Source organism: Mytilus californianus, unplaced genomic scaffold (assembly GCF_021869535.1).
Source record: "Mytilus californianus isolate M0D057914Y unplaced genomic scaffold, xbMytCali1.0.p SCAF_11, whole genome shotgun sequence".
NCBI classification, from domain to species: Eukaryota; Metazoa; Mollusca; class Bivalvia; order Mytilida; family Mytilidae; genus Mytilus; species Mytilus californianus.
The window spans coordinates 44,266,215-44,288,821 of NW_026262593.1; the positions used below are offsets into that span (position 1 = coordinate 44,266,215).

The 22,607-nt window shown below is 32.6% G+C and overlaps 1 protein-coding gene across 1 annotated transcript in view; it reads left to right on the plus strand.

The window, feature by feature from the left end:
- Nucleotides 1–22,607, plus strand: part of LOC127720152 (transmembrane protein 26-like) — a 39,925-nt gene that overhangs the window by 14,252 nt on the left and 3,066 nt on the right. Inside the window, exons 2-3 of the mRNA XM_052226622.1 lie at nt 20,581–20,800; nt 21,769–21,937. Coding sequence (XP_052082582.1) covers nt 20,607–20,800; nt 21,769–21,937 — 363 coding nt within the window. The 5' untranslated portion in view covers nt 20,581–20,606. The remainder of the gene's footprint in view (nt 1–20,580; nt 20,801–21,768; nt 21,938–22,607) is intronic.

Below are 22,607 nucleotides of genomic sequence, written 5' to 3' on the forward strand. Positions count from 1 at the left end.
TCATCGCTGTCTCTTTATGTGATCTAAGTATAGACAGAAATAAATTCGACCAAAAATTTTCTGTTGTCTATATTCTTTTTCAAATATTTGTTTGATTAATGAAAGTGAATCCCCCATGTAATGCTGAAGTTATTGTTGCATGGTTTGATTTACTTAAATGTATGATTGTTATCTCATCATTATTGCATAATATACTTTTACATGGGATTTGGTCGTAGATGAATAAATTGATTCCATTTCATAGATAACAAATGTATGACAGGCTTTTAGGACAGTTAACTTCACATTCTGTGTAAGTGCCGATGTACCAAAGGTGTTTAAGAATACCAACGTTAGGGTTCTTCATTTTTCACAATGGCATTATTTGTTTTCTTTTTCTTTTTTTTTTATGTTGTGCATACCTAAAAAGAGTTCAATATGTTGACAGTAGTTACATGACTAAATATAATTTTGTAAACTAGCAACCCAATCGTTGAAAATCACATCATACTATCGATTATCAGCACTGCAGCTGCAACAGGTAACAAATTAAAATCTGTTGTACACGATTGCAAAAACCATAGTATTGCAAAAGAAATCGGAGCGGTAGCCAACAATCTATTGTACACGATAGCAAAGGCAGTTGTTTTGAATAGCAATCGGGTATATGCCGCAATGATAGCTGATGATATGTTGTGTCAATCAAATTTCATTTACATTTCATCGGTGCAATTTATCTATTGGTAGTTCTTGTTCGCATACGTCCTTTTTGTCTCAAGTTTCTCTCTGTTTATGACTTTTAAATTCTAGTTTCCTTATATAAGTCACAATATGACTATTCCTACATTGTTGTTGGTTCAGAATATTCTTTATTATAATTTTATTGTATAACAGTCATTTGTAGAAAATTAGATCCAACCAAAAAAGTTATTTTCGTCCATCATTATCGGTTAACATTGCTGTTGGACGACAGAACAGCGGAGTGGTAAAGTCTCACACAATCAATCATAAAAAGAAAAACATATTCTGAAACTTTCTTTAAATAATTTCTGAATTAAAATAATTTCTAAATGATTTCGTATATTACATTTCCACAAGGACACCTGGTTCATAATATGCAAACATTTGAAAAACTAAACGAAAATCAAAATCTAAATATGTTTTCTATTTTTTTATGTCTAATTAGATTAAGTATCTTACTCATACACAACTGTTAATGTTTACAACCTGTCAAATTTCTAACCCTAGTGTTTTGTGTTTGTTTTTTCTGGTATTTTGTTTGTGTCATTGTATTTTTGTTGATTTTTGTTGTTGCTAAAGTTGGTTGTAGGAGCCACAAATACAATTGTTAATTCCAACATGTCAATGTCTATTCACTAAATTATCAGGTAATAACAAGATTTCTTTCTGGGTTTTTGTTTGTGTTTGTGTTTGTGTTTTTGTGTTTTTGTGTTTTTTTGTTGTTGCTAAAGTTGGTTGTAGGTGCCACAAATACAATGGTTAAGTCCAATATGTCAATATGACTATTCATTAAGTATACTATCAAGTAATAAAAAGAAAATCCTGCCACAGTTTAATTAATTTCAACGTTCAAAGTCTGTACGCAATTTTCGATGAAGGTTTGGATTACCCTTACCCTTATTCTAGAGCTAATTTTGATTTATGTATCAATACACTAGATGTAATTCCGCGACTTGTTACTCGGGTGCCTACCCGCTAAATTACTAAACCTAACCTTAACCCTATTCAAAACCGGGACGCGAATGTTCAATTCGTTTTCGTGTCTTTTTTTATGACAAATTGACCAGTGCCTTTGTAAAAATACATTTATGAACATGCTATTTCTATCCTGTTTAAACAGTTAAATACTATGCATCTAAAAATGTAATCACAAGCAGTTAAAATATTACATTTCAGCCACTGTTAAACTATGTATATCATCATCTTGAATATTACATTTTCGGCTATATGTTATTGCAATCATCTTTGAATATTACATTTTGGGCGATGTTATTACAATCATCTTCAAATAATACATTTACGGCAATGTTATTATAATCATCTTTAAATATTACATTTACGGCAATGTTTATTACAATTATCTTTAAATATTGCATTTACGGCAATTATTTTACAATCATGCTAAAATATAACAACTACGGCAATGTTTTTACAATCATAATAAATGATTAAATGTATGGCGATATTATAACAATAATCTTTAGATATTACATTCACTGCAATGTTATTACAGTCATCTCTAAATATCAAATGAACGGAGCAATGTTTTTAAAAATACGTTAAAATAGTACATTTTATGACAATGTTAATATATCTGTCAAATAGATATATCATATACTAGTCAACAAAAGTAACGATACACAAGTTTGAACTCCAATTTATCATAAAATGTAATAAAAAGAAAAAACTGTTAAATTATCCAATGAAAAACATTGTGAGAAAATACCGTGTTATTGAACACAGGGGTCAAATTTATTTTGCGAAAAACGATGTCAAAAGTCGGCACTTAATTTTGAAGATGAGAATTAAGTATTCAAATATCTGCAAAGGCCTTCAAAATTTTAAGCAGACCATGTTCAAGTTTAGAGTTTTAAGTCCTAATATCGATTTTTGAATTTTTGGGCGAAAATACGATTTTTGAAATATCAAAAAATTTTGAAATATCAAAAATTACAACAACAAAAAATTCGCGTATTTGCCTTAAATCAATGGGTTTGATAAGAAAATAACGCTCTGTAAATATAAGACCAATTGGGCAATTATGTACCTTGGTACACTACATCCAATTAGGATTATGTTCTTTTAATCATATAGAAATGTTACATTTTAGTGCAGCGGTTTTTTTCTCTCAAGTTCAATTGAAACAGAAGCAGTTAAACCTGGGATGTGTTACTATTACACTGTTACAAGATTTCCTGATATACCTCTATTTTCATTGTATTTTATTTTATTATCAATTTTTCATCAATGAAATTACAGTCTCTCCTTTGATCAAATTTTTAGCTATTATTTATTTATTTCGCAAGTTGAAATCTACGATAGCATGAATTTGATGAAAGCAAAAACCTTTTGTATACATCTGGATAATTGCACATGTTCTGTTTCAAAGTTGCAAAAACTCTCAGATAGTTGTAGACAGATATACAATGAAGCTTCTTTCTTTTATGCTTGTTTTATGAAATGTCAACACCTGCAACCCGCCTTCAAAAACTATGATATGATGCTGTTTGATAACATGACGTAGGTGTCATCATTCGATTATTAATTCTTCTGATAGCCTTGAATATAGTAAATTGAAACTGCATCGGTTCTCAAAAGCTAGGAATTGAAATGTTATGTTTGTTGATGTTAAAGAAGAATTGCACTCGTATTTCGTACATTAAGACTTGGATTATTAGAACAACTATTGAACCTCTTGTCAGTTATATTTTCTTTGGTGCCAGTTCTTTTCAGCATAAGGACTTCTATGAACTACTTTCCAAAAAGGTATTTAATGATACAAAGGATTGTTTACTCCGTCGTCATTTTTAACTCTGTTTGCCTTAGTTCGATACTAATTAACGAATGTGTCTTCACCTTGGACGCTCTTGGCCAAATGATTGAAAAGCAAAAAACATAGAAATTCATCGAAACTATCTTTACAAATCTCTTTGACAAATATTGCTTCATACAAAAGTTTAAAATACAATATTTTGACAATGGTGATCATAGTTTCATCATGAACAATATCGCATTCGTCGATTGTTCGCAAATACGCGTTTAAATGATTATAAAGATAGAAATCACTTATTTAACAACTTCGTACAACACCACTTAGAAACCGTGAACCTTATCTAACAATCACCATGGATTTTTGCGTCCGTTTCAGATCTATGTCGATGTTTGCCTAGAAAGTTACTACGGAGAGAGAAAGACCCATTCCCTTAAAACAAAACAAGTAACCCAAACGGTCGATTGAACAAAACTTCAGAATATCCTGATAGTTAATTGTTGCTTAACTATTAAGTTTGTGGATGTTCTAAAATCATGAAATACGTATTTTCAACAACGAAACTATTTTTCTTTTTCTTTAATGCATTGTACTGACTTCCAATTTTATTCACAAATCGCATGAAAAAAAAGTAATTATCGCCACTTTATTTAAATCTATATTTCCGTACAAGTTGACTTCAATAAGTTTGTAGAAATGTATTTTCTCGGTGCATTTGTTGTCAATATTTCATTTAACAATTATTCATACTTTATCAAAATGTCTGAATTACGTTGACAATAATTCAATACCTGATTAAATCTCAGGGTACAATAGCAGAAGGTGACATGAGATTATATTTTAATCGCATAATCCCCTCTGTAGATTGCAACTAAAATAACTGTAAGGAAATGTTAAATTTGAAAGTGATTGTAAGAATCCACTGCAATATAGAGTAAATGAGGTGCAACTTACAAATATTTTTAATTTCCAACATGTTTTACTTAGTGCATGTCAATATTTTGCAAATATTTAACATCCTTTCGTGCGTTAGTTATTGGTAAGAGTTGCTCAGAACGGAAATGATAAGGCAATGATTTCTTAAATAAAGGAGATTTACAGACACTGTCTCAAAAACAGGGAAAAACCCAAATAATCATTATGCAATAAATGTAAAAGTGTGATGTAAGGCTTTGTTAAAAGATAAATATTAGTAATGTCTGTCAAATTGTAAAAAAAAAAATAAGAATGTATTGCATAAATACATGTTTAAGTTATATGAAAAGAAGTATCACGATGTTTAAGAAGAGACTTTGTGAATAACACAAGGATCCACACAGACGAAGAAAAGTAGTTATGCACAAATATGTTCTCCGACCTTTATAACGAAGGCAACGGATTAAGCGGAATCGGCCATCACTTTCCAAATATTGTACAAAACGCAAGAAACGCGTTTACAAGAAAATTCATTACTTCTCGGCAAAACGACTTCGTCGTAATTTTGTTTAACCAATAAGGTTTCTGTAGCATGGTGCATAAAGGCCCATACTGTTTTGAGATAACATTTTCAGAGATTGCCAATTTGCTTTGTTAGTATCAGAAGCTTTAATCCAAATCAAATTTATCCACTTTGATTCATGGAAAGAATACAAATACCTTATTTGATACTATCAAACACACTGATTCTATTAAGTTTTCTTTTAAACTTTGACGTCATCAAAATACTTGTTTGTCTTACTTCAGTTAGTATACCCTTGAGGCCTTTTATTTTTGAAAGAATGTAAATTTTTGGATGCTTTTCATTAGTTAGATCTGAAAAAAGCGTTTCGTATATATCAACATGAATCTCGGTTAATTTTCGTCCAATATTGTATGTTTGACTGAAGTATAGAAAAGGTAGGTGTGGGTATTCAAGTTATTCCGCGTGCGTACATAAATGAAAAGACAACTGACGCACTTTAAACGTTTTAATGGTGATTCAAAGAAACGCGTTTGTTGTGAAGTTGCAAAATAAATATCGACACAAAAAGATATCAAAATGCAACGATCTTATTTTAAAATTACATCAGGATGAAATGTGTGTAATCTTGTTACATGGTACCAAATCTTTATCGACAAATAAGAATTTATTTTTGCCGTTAATAGTTCAATTACACCTACGTTGTTTTATCGAACACTAACGCAAACTACATAGTTAAACGTATGCATTACAAGTTCATGCACTTTTTATTAAGTATAATGTTTGCTCTTCACATTTTGATTGCTACTTATCCCTTGCATTCCATAAATCAAGACTTGGAGGTATTGTATTCAGTTTTCGAAAACAAAATGTTGAATATTTGTAACAGATAAGACCGAGACAATTCTTAAATATCGGCAAACTATTATTTATAATGACAGGTGCCCGCGCATTCAACTTTCAATAATGAACATTAATTGAGTTTGGACAATGCCAATACTGGTATAACTGTGGGCGATATATTTCCTCTAAAAGATGAGTATCATCATGCCTTGCCCTTTTGCATCAACTATAATGTAAGAGAATACCAGTAATTTGTAAAATTTTCGATCAGTCAATTCCGATGCGATTATGATACGCACTTTTGAAATGGCCTCAGTCATATCGGAAACATTCATTAGAAATTATCCACAAACTCGGGACTGCAACAATAAACTTCATTCTTGAGTGACAATACTTTGACAAGTATTTTCCGGACTCATGCATTGCATATGATAATTCCTAAGACATAATATTCCCATGGAAAATAAAATAAGCAGAGCTATAATGAGAAGTAATGGTAAAATGCCTATAACTGGTTTTAAAATTTTTGATAGGTCCAGTTAAGATTATATGTCAGTGGTGGTAGCATCTAGTGTTACTCTATTAACTCAAGATAAGCTCTTCCTATGGAATCGATATTTAAATTTTGATTATTTGATCCGATAAAACACAATCATAGTAGACATCGTAACAAGTTGCTGGAGATGTTTTAGTTCTTCATTCGAATGTTGTTTCCATGCAGCCGTTTTGTGAAATTTGGAAAAAAATAAAATCTAGTAACAAAATGGTTATTATTTGTTATAGGCAAAATGCCTGTTCATGAAGTAAGAGCACACCACTACTTTACGAGTGTTTCAAACATTACTTTTGCCATTTTAACGACCAATTACTCACTATACGTCATATTAAGACATATCTTTTGCTATTAGATTTTCAATAAATATGAACAGTCAAATTATGTTATTCTATTTTATTTAATGATCTATTTATAGTTGAAAGTGACATACTGATACTGGAAGATTTTGTTGTAACCGGCAAATATTTCTTTAGAATCACATGCTAAGTAGAAAGTTGAGATATCAAGCTTTGCACAATCGGAACGTTTAAGATATACTACTATTTAGTACGCATTACTTTGTGTCTTTAGTGAGCAAAGCCCCTTTGTATATATAGTAACTTATAAAAGCACCGACATGAAAAAATGTGAAACAATTCAAATGAGAAAACCAGCTTTGTTCATCCTGTATATCGAAAATGTGTTTAACTTGTTTTAATTTTATGATAATATTTTATGCAAATTTAATTTCTTGTGCGATAGCAACAAGTCATGAAATATCAACATTGCATAAATCATCATCTCTTTCGCATGTTGAAATACCGGATGTTCACAATCTTATGTAATTACGTCAAATTACCCGATCATCAACATGTTTAATTTGATGAGATTTCCCATGACGTAGTCGAGTTATGTTCCCACCTTTACATTTTAAAGATGATACGAAGTGTCTTAACATCTGTTAGAGAATTTGGCATTAATGATCTTTAAAGTTTGATTACAAAAACAAAATATTCTGAATGCATGATTGGAATAACTTTCAACAGCCTTGAGATTTTATATCATATTGTTTTATTGTTATTCAGGTACCATTTCTTTTTTTTTTTGTTTTTGTTTTTTACAAAGTGTGAATCGAGAAAGCATTGATTCCGGTTCCATCATGTTATTGCACTGCAACAGAAATCGTTAAAATTTTAATTTCGTCGTTTCATCTTTTAAGGTTTGGAAAAATTAAAATATTCCAATTTGTCATATTGTATATATATATATATATATAGGTCCATTGTTGAAGACAATATGTAGACTACCTTATGTCCTAAATTTAATATTTTTATATGTTGGGCTGATGTCTTTTTGATGTAGGGGATTTCTGTGGCTAAATGGTCTTATCTACTGTACCACTAGCCTGTCAACACTGAAGTTGTGAGTTTGAACCGAACACCGACCTTCTACAGGAAAGCTAACAATCCGATTAAAATTGGAGTGGAACGCACTTACTACGTGCTAGGATCGGCTCGTGGTACAGTAGATGAACTAGGCATACCACTCGTACAACGAGCCCCCAATGGAACAAAGAAGAACATACATTTCACAGATGTTATCGGATATGTTCCTTATGTCGTAACTACAATACCCTTCTCTTTTCACGAATGTGACCTACCGAATTAGACTATTTACCAGATTTGTAATAACACAAGCAACACGACGGGTTCCACATGTGGAGCAGGATCTGCTTATCCTTCCGGAGCACCTGAGATCACCCCCCAGTTTTTGGTGGGGTTCGTGTTGCTTATTCTTTAGTTTTCTATGTTGTGTCATCTGTATACTATTATTTGTCTGTTTGTCTTTTTATTTTTTAGCCATGGCGTTGTCAGTTTGTTTTCGATCTATGAGTTTGACTGTCCCTCTGGTATCTTTCGTCCCTCTTTTAAAGATCAGTGACAAAAAAATCTGGATTTATCCCATAGCTGTTTTTCTATTGTAACACCAGTATTTGCAACTGGACGTTAAGAAAGCAACAATCAACCAATCTACAATGTAGGTATATGTTCTCTTTGATAATGCGACATTGAGTCGTTGAGTGAAAAACAAACTAAGGATTCACAATTAATATTGTCTCTTAAAACAAACATTAATGTCTTCGAAATTTGTTTTTTTACAATTTCTGAAATTCGTAATTGATGATATATATGGTTATTGGTAAGTTATTCAAGTTTCTGTATGTATATAGTAATCACTACCTTATATATTAACATTGTTGTGTGAGCCTTTTTGTACAATTTTGTCATTGTCTCTTCGTTTGATCAATTATCTTGGAATAATAAACAATATAATAAGAGAAAACTAGCATTCTGTCGCCAGGTACTAGATTCTAGACATATTTAAATTTGTGTCTTCTGTAAAAAATACATGGCTTTGTTTTAGTTTAATTCAGTTTCAAGAATCCGAATGTATCATTAATCATTTAGGGTAAAGATGTGATCATTGTACTTATCAACAGTATACCAACCGGATGCGTCTAAGTAAGGATTTTGAAGCTCAGTGATATGATTTTAAGGTTTCACTTCGGCAGCTTTGGTTCGACCATGAAAGTAATAGTATTACAGACTATACTACGTCTACGGTCAAAAGATCTCTTTTGATTTCCTTGTATATTGCTTAATACCGTCCTGAAATCTTTAAGAAGCATTACTGAAACGTTACTACTATTTGTTTTTTGTCAGGACGAAAACAAATTAACACAATGCATACAATAAGTAGGTGCTGCAAGGTAGTTCGCCACTGATGAAGTGCGGCAAAGTTGGACTGTAACTGGAAATTGAATTACTTTTTCTGTTGAGGGTGTATGGGAAGGTTTACCACATTCCACTGATAAATTTAAATGTTTGTCTTTTTTTTTAAATGTTTTAGAATCTGTTATTACCAATAAATAAAATATACTACATTAGTTACTTGAAAATGTCTCTGTATTTGCTGTTTATGGTAATTCTCTTCATTTTGAATTAGATTTCGACAAATTTTCAGTAGCAACATGTTTCTACATTTAATTAACATTACAGAATTCTGATTATTTCGATCATCCCGCAAAAAGAAATGTATTGAAAGACATAGAGAGAAAGGCGATGACGATCGTCTGATTAAAAAAGAAATCAACAATTAAACAGCACCCTCATAGGCGTTAACTTACTTACATAGTATTATTTTAAAAAATGTCGAAGTATAATAATTATTCGATTTTACAGCGTATATTCGGTTGTCAGGAAGTTTATGCATGTTGCATACAAAATTGTAGATCTTCTGGTTATATTCACTATTACATGTTCGATAGCGAAAGGTATCGACCATCAAGTTATCTATGCTTTGGTATCGACAAAATTTATATAAAAATATCCTAATATTTGAAGTTTTGTAATTGAATATTTTATTACCCTTGTAAACTCTTTCGTAGGTATCTGCCGACTTGATGGCGAAACATTGTATTAAAATGACTTCTTGTAAACTTTTTTTTTGTTTGACGTTACTTATGAACTTATGTCACCTGATGAAGTTCAAAGATTTTTAAAGAAAAGAAAAATAGGCTAATCATACTTTCAAATCGAGGCTAGTTTTTAATAAATTTTGCAAATGATATGTTATCCTTTTCGGTCTTAAAAATCATCATGATCCAGTTTCCACTTTGACGTAATCCGATGTAGCATTATACATTTGTTGCTAAAAGTTATTTGAGCCAAAGCTATGTATATTTCTGTCTGATCTGTATTGTAATTAGACAGTAAGAAGGTGTTTATACATCCATGTTACCTTGAGTGCAATGTTTTTGCAGTTGCTACTGGTCCTGTCGACAGCCTGTCATAACAAATACAATTTAAACAGCGCGTGGTAGTAATGGATAATCAATTATTACGTTAATGTCCTACGTAACATTTGAAAATGACGCGGTGTCAATGAACGCGCACAATATTTATATAAAACTTTTGCTTCATTTAATCAACATTATATTCATGTCTTTAAACTGTGTTGTCTAGAAAAAATAGAATAATTTCAATGTGCTGAAATTACAATTTTTTTCAGTTGCAACCAAAAGTGTAATAATTAAAATTTGTCGATATTATTTCCGTTGCCGATAACAACACAATATAGTCACTTAAGATCCACTTTTGGTTACATCAAGCCACGCCTCTTGTATTTGAATATCTTTATATAGCGAAAGTTTTGCCCAATCATTCATGTCGATGGTTCATCATCAGAAGTATTTTTGCACGTAGCATATTTTGCATCTTTGACTTTGATTTTTTTTTTATAAACTTAAAGCTATACCGGCATAGTTTGTCTCCAATGTCTTGTCAGCTAAAACTGGATTTTAAAAAATCCAAACGGACCATTTTCATTTAAACTTGCATTTGCCTTGCTCAGGCAAAGTTCTATGATCAGGCAAAATTCCGTGGTCTCAGGACATGCAAATAACAGGGGAAAACACTGTGCCATGTTAAGGAAGAAGTAGAGCTCACACAAACCCCATAACTTTCTTTGTGTGCTAGTTCCAAGCCAGGAACTTGTAATCAAATGCCTTTCGTTATTCGCTGTCTGCTATTATTCGTTTAGTATTGAAATGTCTAGCAGGCCGTTTGGTTTTCTTTTGAATTGTTTTATATTTTGTCATTCCGGGGCCTTTCGTACCTTTATAATAACGAAATGGGTTCTGCATATTGTTGAAGGACATTTGTGACCTCTAAATGTTCACACATTTGTCATTTTGATCTGTATTTGCTCCTATTTTTGTATAAACTTTGGTAACAAAATGGACTCAAATAATACCTTCGAATTTATCTCAGAAAGTGCATATTTATATTAAAACGGAAATCACCTGAGTATTTATCAAAATCATGACAAATGCTGAAAAATTATATTTAATAATGTTTGTATGTTATTCTCGAGGGCTATCAGTCCATCAATAGTCATGTTAAAATGTGCAATACAACATGTGATAATGTTCAATAAATATTATTGTCGAGATTTAAGTAAATTTTGCTTTGTATCGACACATATGCAAGTTTATCCATAATTATTCATATACGACATGCAAATTTGAACATTCTCATTAATGAATCTAAAGTGATCTAACCAATATTATAAGATGTTTATAACATACTTTATAATTGAGGAGGAGTAGCTCAAAAACTGCTTCAAAAGCAATTCAACATCACAGGTCAGTTTGGTGCAGTTATCAAATAAGAATATAATACTCAAAGCAATAAGTGCATGTTCTAAAATTAAAAGCCATTCAAAAGTTTTGGTATATAAGGTGTAATATCTTTTAACTGCATATTTATATATTCTGACAGATGTTTGTTATGATTGATGTGATCTTTGGATTATTTATACCTGAAAGTGTTTACAATAATATAAGACTGTAAGTTTTTGAAGCTATATCAGATTCAAGATCATTTCATTTTCTGGCTCGCAATTTCATTGTAAATTAATGTTTTAAGTTCATTGAAGTAATATGCATTTTCGAAAAAAAGATGAAATTTCAGGAAAATCTGCATAATAATCTAAAGAGAGAGAGAGAGAAGCATACTATGCATTAGCAATCTCATTAGATTTTTCACTTTATTAGTTTTTGACTTTCTTTAGCATCACATTTTTTTAAGCTGCACCCATAGTTCTAGTGCAATTACATACTGCATAAGCTTCCTTCTTTCAGACATGGCTGTGTGAATCCATGAAGCACGAAAACCTTTCCACTGATAAAAACGATAGAAAAGTTCTTTGAATAAGACTTAAGGCACACTCGATAGCTTCCATGTCATGACAATAAAACTTACAATAAGACTCTCGACAACTTTTACCATTAATGAAAATTGCTGTTGTATAACACATTTTAGAAATTCCTTTCACAGGAAAAAAATCTGTTTTTCAATGCATTGTTCAAAGAGTAAATTTGATCATGCAATAATAAAATAACCCTTCTCAAATATAGCGTCTAAATTCAATATGCTTTATTGCTTAAAACGTTGTGTTTAAAGTAAATTGAAATGTGGAATTCTGAATAATTAAAAGATGTCTTTCTTTTAATTTGATACTGGATAGTAACAAGGCAATTTACACAGAAACCTCCGCAAAGGACATTTTAAGTGCAGATTCATTTAAAGATAAAATGTTACACAATTCAAAAATAATCTGAATATGGCTGTGTCATTAGCAAGCATACCACATCTTATTTTAATATCATTACCAGTGAGTGGATGTATGATACTATCTTAACGAAAGGTAAAAGCTGCTACGTTTTTATGTCTTTTTTTTGGGGGGGGGGAGGGGGTGTCTTATATCGAATGTCATTTTATTTCAATTTTGTGCATTTGTGAAACAATAATATCAGAACGAATAACAGTAAGAAAATCAATAAAAAGATCAATCAACATACTTAGTACTAGTAAATCTAAATTGGGAACTTATTTTACAACGATAAAAACAAACATATCAAACATAGGGTGAAGGTTGGCGCCTATTAAAACGTTTAAATCCGCTGCATTTGTTTGCACCTGTCCTAAGTCAGGAGCCTGATGTTCAGTGGTTGTCGTTTGTTGATGTGGTTCATAAGTGTTTCTCGTTTTTTATATAGATTAGACCGTTGGTTTTCCTGTTTGAATGGTTTTACACTAGACATTTCTGGGGCCCTTTATAGCTTGCTGTTCGGTGTGAGCCAAGGCTCCGTGTTGAAGGCCGTACTTTGACCTTTACAAATTGTGACTTGGATGGAGAGTTGTCTTATTGGCACTCATACCACATCTTCTTATATCTATATATCGAAAGAAAAAGGTTTTTTTTACTAAATTTGGATGCTTTGTTTCACTAAATTAAGAGCTAAATAGAAAAGAAAAAGACGTTTTTTTTATCTGTTTTTTTTCTGACAATGATGTTCCTATTGCGATGTCTAACTTTCTCTTCGATATGCCTTTAGAGTTTCATTTTCCGTTTCAGACGAACCGTTGAAATTCCAAAAGTAAGTAGCTTGTCTTTCAGCATAATTATCAATTCAAATCAAAGAATATACATTAAAATATATTTGTTTACACCCAACAATATTTTAGGTTTAGTCATGTTAGAACCTCCCAGTACTTATCTTAAATAAAACGCTTCAATCAAAGAAAACCAACAAAAACTGATGGTATTACTTTTGTGCCTTAACTTTGATTTTTAAAAAATGATTTTTTAAAAGAAAATAAAATGAAATAAACCAAGTATTCTACTTGAATGCAGTGTACTAATGCACGTATTGCATTCTATAACTAATGAATTCATAATTATCGTAGCTTTTACTTTGAAGCCATCTACGTTTTCTGATGAATGCATTTGAAATACTTTGAGATCTTATAATCATTAATTCCAGGATTGACAAATTAAAGTGCATGCTTGAACTTTTGAAAAAAGAACTGAAAATTGTTTTTTAAAATGCTGACGTCTATACGGTATGGATTTTTCTCAGTGTTGAACTTACTTTCACTTCATTTGAACTTTTGTGGATAGATGTCTCATTGGCAATCATACCACATCTACGAAATTTTTATATTGATAGTTATATAAGCCGATAAGAAACTTAAACTTGTACTTAATATCTACTAGTATCACTTACAAGTACTACACTAAACTGTATTGATTTGTATGTAGATTTATCGTTCCAAGTTATCATAATAAGATACTATTGATCGGTTTTAGGTGGACTTCAGTGTCTTGGTTTTCAACACTGAACGATCTGATAGCAGGGGCGGATCCAGCCATTTTTAAAAGGGGGGTTCCCAACCCAGGATAAGGGGGGGGGGGGGGTTCCAACTATATGTCCCCATTCAAATGCATTGATCGTCAAGAAAAAGGGGGGGTTCCAACCTCCGGAAACCCCCCTCTGGATCCGCCACTGTGATAGGTTGTGCGCCAATTGGTGTTGTTATTAAGACTTAGTAATCCACAATCCTCAATGAACCATGCACTGGTTCATCCTCACGGCAATTTAGATCTTATTAAGTAATTTGTAGTTTGGACACTTGACTATCAACTTGGAACGCATATCACATTCAAAATGTCTGATTATATTGTAAAGTCACTGCTTCACTGACATTTTTCCACGACTCGTTGCTTTCTTCTTAAAAAAACAGTTGATATAAATTCCGTGGATACATGTACATGATCTTTTATTAGTTGTTATTGGCTGATACTAGTTTTCAATAACTGCTAGTACTCTCACGTCGGTACTTTAGGGGGAGGGTTGGGCGCCCGCAAACATGTTTAAACATTCTGAATGTGCCTGTCCTAGAGTCAGGAGCCTTTAATTAAGTGGTTGTCTTTGTTACATAATATCGTATATTTCGTTTTGTACATAAATCTGGTCGTTGGTTTCCTCATTTAAATTGCTTTACATTCTGTTATAATGTGGCCTTTTATAGCTGACTATTCGGTATGGGTTTTGCTCACTGTTGAAGGCCGTACGTTGACTTATAGTTGCTAAAATCTTCGTCATTTGGTCTCTGGTGGATATCTTTCTTACTGGCAATCATTCCACGTCTCATTACTATATATGATAGCACGCATTTTTGGAATATGCTTGTCCACAAAAATATACCCCCCGCCCCGAAATCCACATGGTTATTTCCTTGACATAGTCGTCTCAATTGTTAATTCGCCGAATATGCTTACTCCTTATTGTAACAGTTTTTGCTGAGTCTTTATTTTCTGGTTTGCCTACAGTTTCTTAACATATTTCAAATCATGTTTGTGTACCTAGATTCACTGAACAAAGAAACAAATGATTTATTCACTGGATTCAAGTTAAACTTGTCAAGATACTAAGGTTCCAACCCCTTCAGGCTAGGTTGACCTTAAATGGGTTTGGCTATATATTTTTTGTGTGCCTTTTGGTCATTTAGTACAAACGCTTCTACGCATTTATACACCCTTGACTTTCAAAAGTTCAGGTTTGAGAATTTGAAGGTAATTCCAGAAAATTGATGAGGACGCACACAATTTATAAAGTGCTATTTCTATTAAAGATGGAATGATTGAGATACTTACATCTTTAAAGTTTAAGATGCGTTGTGCAAAAAATGTTTTCGATATTTGATTATTGTTTGACCTTCCAAGCAAGAATCAAACTCGTAACTCTGCAATCGGGCAATGGGGAAAGTTAGGGTGGACGACTACCATGCTTTGGAAATTGACTGCATGTGTCACGTGTTTATCTTGTGTACTTTTTCATAATAACTTCCTGGTAGCATTTCCCATTACGCTTTGATATTGTGAAGTTTAATCCACCAACACATGATAGTACTTTCTTCTAATACTTTAGATAATTAAATTATCATATAAAATAATTTAGTTTATATTTTCAGCAAACAAGAATGTTTATAATTGCTAAGTTAAATACCAATAAACTGTTACACCGTATTTTTTATAGTAATTAAAATGTTTGTTTCACCTTCGCTTTTTGTATTAGATCTCTGATGTGTAGTTTAGGTCATTGAACCAAATGCGAACTGTTTATTAAGTTTATGGAAGCCAGAAATATGTTTATTGAAAAGGCGAGTGACTGGGACGAGTGACGAACATTCAAAATCATACACCTAAGTAAGACGTTACTACTTACAAGAAAGCTAAAGAACCAATGGTTCTTTATATTAAAGTTGAAGTTATATGTTTGATTTAATCCTATAGACACCATCATAATTTCGTCAACTGTTTTAAAATGTCCGTATTACATACCACCTCGTAAATATGCTTAATTTGCCGTCGCTTCAATCTCGTCTTAACTTCTTACATGTTAAATCACCAAATGCTACTTTTCATCCAATGTGTACTTGTCATGGGCATTCCAATATGTACCACAAGTAGAGAAAAAGCTGCTTTCAATTCCGGAACATCGAAGTTCTCGTCTTGTGTTAACAATATGTGGGCTTCATGCCGGTCAATTTCTTGTTTTCTGCGTAGTTTTATACTGTTGTTTGTCTTTTTATTATTCTCTTTGGTAAGCGGGACGACTTTTCCTTCATGTTGTCAATTTCCCATTTATAGTTAGATTCAGTAAATTTCTAGTAATAAACGTTGGTATATTTATAAAAAATCTAATGTAACAAATATGTAGCCTTAATAATTTAACTTCACTTCCCTTTAACTTCACTTTCCGCTATATAGATGATGTTCTCTCACTAAATAATTCAAAATTTGGTGACTATGTTGAACGCACCCATCCAATCGAACTTGAAATAAAGGATACAACAGATACAGTTAATTCTGCCTCATATCTTGACTTACATATAGAACTTGACAATGAGGGTCGGTTCAAAACAAAACTTTACGATAAAAAGAGATGATTTCAGCTTCCCAATTGTGAACTTTCCATTTCTATTTAGCAACATTCCAGCAGCGCCTGCATACGGAATATGTATCTCCCAGTTGATACGATATTCCAGAGCTTGTATTTCCTATCATGATTTCCTTGATAGAGGGTTGCAGCTCACAAGAAAGCTATTAAACCAAGAGTTCCAAGTGACGAAGTTGAAGTCATCCCTTCGTAAATTTAACGGACGCCATCACGAGTTGGTTGACCGCTATGGAATATCTGTTTCACAGATGACGACGGATATGTTCCAATCGTCGTAACTACAATCTCTTCCCCTTCCCCGAATGTGACCTACCGAAATAGACATATCACCGGGTTTGTACTTACACGAGCAACACGAAGGGTGCCACATGGGGAGCAGGATCTGCTTACCCTTCCGGAGCACCTGAGATCACCCCAGTTTTTGGTGGGGTTCGCATTGCTCAGTCTTTGGGTTTTTATGTTGTTTTGTGTACTGTTGTTTGTCTGTTTGTCTTTTTCTTTTTTTAGCCGTGGCGTTGTCCGTTTATTTTCGACTTATGAGTTTGAATGTCCCTTTGGTATCCTTCGCCTTTCTTTTAATACACTTGCAGGTTATGTTAAAATATTCAACAAGTGATGTTTCTTTGTGACCTTGAGAAGTTCAGCATGAAACTCCTACATAGCGGAGGTTTGTTTAGTCTTCCTGGAATTCATATAGTTACAGCCGATACAAAGTCATACTAAAATATAAAATTAGAGGATGTGATATGATTGCCAATGAGACAACTCTCCACCAGAGACACCAAATGACGTAGAAGTTAACAACTATAGGTCACCGTACGATCTTGAGCAAAACCCGTACCGCATAGTAAACTAAAAAAAGGCCATGAAATGTCAAATGTAAAACAATTCAAACGTGAAAACTAACGGCCTGATTACACTAAGCTTTTTTATTTTATCCTGCATGTTAAACAGATATTATGGAATCTGGCCATATTTCGATTTAAAAAATAATGTAATAAAACTACATTTACTATATTATAAAAGCATGGGACAGTATAACTATATTATAAATGTGATTCGAAGTTGTAGGTGTACAAATATATGCAGGTCGAGGACAGAACACGTGAAATCGGAAAGCACTCCAAGAACTTTGTTGCATACAAATATGATGTAATAAAGTCAGTCAATAATCTAAAAATCCTCCCCCGCTTCTTTGCATTTAATTTTTATATATCTTGTAATTTGGGAATGTCCGTTATGGTAAATTGAACATGTTTGTGCATTTCCTTGATTATAATGTTAGCTTTATTAAAGTTTTTTTTTCAAAAAAATCTTTGTTTTGCTATGATATCATGTCTACTAAGGCTTTTTTTCTCAAACAGTCTTTGTAGTTTTGCTTTTATGTATCCTCTGTATGATTATTCAACAACAGACAGAATGGGTTTCATCTAAAAATGCGGGGGAGTAAATACATAGTAAAAGAAGTCATGCGCAGCACACTGTAAAAGATCAAGGATTCACACTCAATTACCGAATTTATTTTTCGGTATTGAAAGATATTTTTACTCAAACTGCGAGTAAGGAAATGTAATTCCTGTAAATGAGTTCTGAAAAGAATCTGGCATCTTTAATTTTAGTTGGTTACAAAAAGAAATTGTTACTGCGTTTAATAATTAAAAATACATATTTATTATATGCATATTTGATCTTCAAATAGTAAAACTTTGGGTCCGTTTGAAAATTTCGGTCTGTTTTTGGACATGTAGATTATGTAACAACAGTCAGCGAAAGGTTATTATACAAATTCCTTGAAATAGGCATTTATATCTTGAATGGGTTTTTTTTCTGTTTTTGAAGACAATCTAGATTTTGATTTTATATCATTAGAATATTTGACATTGACTTTGACTTTAACTCATACAAGAAAACGTGCAAATATCAAATGCCTTCCACAATCAGATTTTGTTTCATTACGTTGTTTATATATAATATTAACAGCACAAAACTGACATACTTAGAAATATGATGATTAAAATTAGCGTCTATAATCTTAAAATAACAAATTTCTTTAATCTTGTAAATTGGCGGTAGCGTGATTTGTCAGTTGTAAATTGTTATTTTATCATGTAATGATTTGGTCTTTGCAGTAACCGAGAGACGGTGATTAACCCTGCATAGTGTGGGTATATTTCTCTCTCATAAAAGCAACATTGCAAAGTTTTACGCTTTATCAGCCATCCCAAAGGTAATTTAGCCGTGTAATTAAGATAAAATTACGTCTCGTGATCTGAAGTCTGTGGATTACAATACCATTATAGCACTGATTTGAAAAGTATAAATAATAACGTTATAATGTTGATTGGAAATGAATATTCGTTACACTGGTTTATCGTGTCTCATATTGTTCCAATTTCGTCCGTAGTAAAAAAGACAGAGGATTATACTGACCGATTTAATATGGTTTATATAAACATAAGGTGATGTGATTTGATTGCCAATGGTGTAACTATCTGTCAGAGACCAAATGACTTACTGTAAGCGACCGCGTAAGGTCTTCACAAAGAGCAATACCAAGACCTTATAGAAAGCTATAAAAGGCCTGACATGACAAAGTGTTAAACAATTCAGCAAGAAAACCAAAAGCTTTATTTATTCTAAAACAATAAAGGAAAAGCAAACATAACACGCAGCAATCAACGACATCCTCTGAATTACAGGCTCCTCACTTGGGAGAGGCACATAAAGAATGTGACGGAGTAAAACATGTTTGTTAGCGCCCAACCATATAAGAAATATGGATGCTAAGAGACAAGTCACTTTCTCTGCTAAAATTTTAGTGGAGTATCTCGTTTATGAACTACAGTAACTATTTCAGCCAAACAATGATAACGATTCAATTTTCATTCAATTTGAATCAAAACTATATTTCCCATGTAGTTTCATCTGAAGGCCAAATTGCAACAAATCTATTGCGGTTTTATCGGAACTGCCATTCACAAATTTAAACTGAATGAATTGCTTCATCTGGGTGAATTGAAATGATTTGCTTTTGTATTCTTCTTATTCAACAGAGCGACCAATCGTGCATATTTTAGGAACAAATGAAATAATACAGAGAAGGAAAGATTAGAAAAACGCATAGGACCAAAAACTATATAAAAATCAAGAGCTTTAAACGTTATTTTTTTTTCAATAGCTATGACTCTGGTGAATACTATTTATAATAAAGTATATCGGTGCGTAAAATTAGTTCAGAACAGTATCAATTCTGTTTATTTGTGCTAGGTATCTGGTAAGAGTAAATCAATCCTAGGTTATATAATTTGTTTTGTCATGAAACGTACATCTTGCTATAGTATATAGTATAGTCCTAGGAGATAGTACTTTGTTGGGACAATGCTGGTTAGTAGTTGTAGTGCCTATTAATATTTGGCCTAGATCAATTAGTACATGTTTATGCTGGCCTAAGTTAATAATGCAAGCTGCAATAGTTGCCCGGTTCATGTTAAAATTCTGGCTTCGGTTAGAAATCAAGGCAGCGGCATGCAGAAGTGGTTTTAAAGTTAGCTTATGAGTGCAGTGTGGTGTCCATTCCGCTGAACTAGTATACATTATTGGTCAAGGGTCAGCTGAAGCCCTCCACCGGGTGCGGGATTTTCTCGCGACATTGAAGACCCAATGGTGAACTAGGTCTGTTTTCTGTTCTTTGATTGGGTTGTTGTCTCTTTGACACATTCCCTGTTTCCATTCTCTATTCTATTTGGGTAATAATACAAGCAGTGACAACAACTTGGTCATCTATGTATTTTCCAAATACGTTATCGAGCTGTGTTCATTATACTCTCATACTGTGTATGCTATTTTGCTCAATTTTAGTATTATCGACATTTTTAAAAAATAATTAAGTTTTTATATTCTTTCAGATTAGTAGCTGAATGATGTCATAAACATGGCAAGTTCCTTGACAATATTGCGAGCAGTGTTCGTCCGTCTGTTATTTGCATGTCATGGTCTTGTTTCAATATGGCGCCTTTATTACGTCACCAAAGATAGTCGATACTGGTACCTGGCTACTTCATTAGGGTTGCTCTTAGTAGAAACAACGATCACAATGGTAAAGAAACTTGGAAAAGAATGGAAATGGTATGCTACATTCATATTTGTGTAAACTGGGTTTTGGCATCTTAAAAAATATGTATTCAATGCAAAATGTGGTATCTCTACTGTCTTTGTTCGTTCAATAAGATTCCGACCAAGTTCAAGTTAAAGTATTGCTATCACCGCGCGATCGTAATCTTAGAAATGGTGTTATGTGTCACTTATTTAAATTATTGAATAGCCACATCGGTAAGAATTCGTATTAATATTTGATACCAAAATATCGTAGACACGGAGAGTCATTGTTCATATTAGTTACCTGTACATGACAGCTATTAAATGTATTTGTTTCATGATTCTCCTGATTAAAGTAAACTAAAACACGCATGCCGTGCACATTGAAAATGGTCCATATGTTTATACTTTACGAGTCATTATTTTAATCTTTTATTTGAAACATATAAGAATAAGAAGACGTGTTATAATTGCAAATGAGACAACTCTCCACCAGAGACCAAACGACATAGAAGTTAATAACTACAGGTTTCCGTACGGCCTTCAATAATGAGCAAAACCCATACCGCATAGTCAGTTACAAAAGGCCTCGAAATGACAGATTAAAACAATTCAAACGAGAAAACTAACGGCCTGATTTATGTAAAAACAATGAACGGAATACAAATATGATTACAGCAACAAACGACAACCACTGAATTACAGGCTCCTGACTTAGGACAGGCACATAAAGAATGTGGCGGGCTAAACATGTTTGGCGGGAGCCCATGTTTTGTAACTGTCGATTATGAAGCAAGCTTATTGGACAATAAGTCCTTTTAATTTTCTTCTCAACACAATATCTAGACTATTTTTTATTTTGCTTTTCATTAAAAACGTAGATTATTTACATTACATTTCATTGAATTTGTACTCTTTGGTTTTAGTTAATAATTATCGCGAAATGAACAAAATATTAAATGCAGTAAACTTAATTAATTTTGATGGCTTCTATTTAGGTTTTGCCCAAGTGTGTTTATATATATGACGAGCACTGTACCAGCCATATGGTTCCTTGAGTTACACGAGCTGGACTTGCGAATTAATCATCAAATAAGCACTAATAACACTACAGCCTTTAACGAGACGTTGGAAGCCCTCAGTGCAAACTTAGGTAGCATCCTAGGGGTAAGTTTGGTTTATATCTATAACTGTTTATTAGTATCGCTGTAAAATTTATAATTACATAAAAGAATAATGCTTTTAAATATGGAAGCATTTAATTGAAAGCAGAAATTAAATGAACAAGGGAAAATTAGGGATTTACGTCGTCGAGACAGCAACCAAACGACATAAAATAAAAAAAAATCATCTGGAGGTCAAAATACAATCTTCTAACAAGACATTTGTGATTTCCTTACAGTGCAGGAATTTATTTTGTATTTGGTGTATTTAAAATGATTCGATGAATAGGTCGGTTTGATTATGCTTTAGGATTTTACGATGATTCGATGAACAGGTCGGTTTGATTATGCTTTAGGATGTTACGATGATTCGATGAATAGGTCGGTTTGAGTATGCTTTAGGATGTTACCTTTACAGTCGCCGTTACAAAAAACTTAAACCAATTGTCAGAAGGAAAACAGTAATATAAAGGATTGTTGTGGGTTGTTTTTGTTGCTAATTTTCGGCTCTTTCGCTATTTCTTTTACACTTTTTGGGGACTACTATATTTTTTTTATCAATATTAATTGGCAATCTTACGAGAACTTTGAAAAATTGTAAACCAATGTTTCAACAGAGAAATGCCCCCCCCCCCCAAAAAAAAAACCCAGCCATTTACAGGTAAACTTTGCGG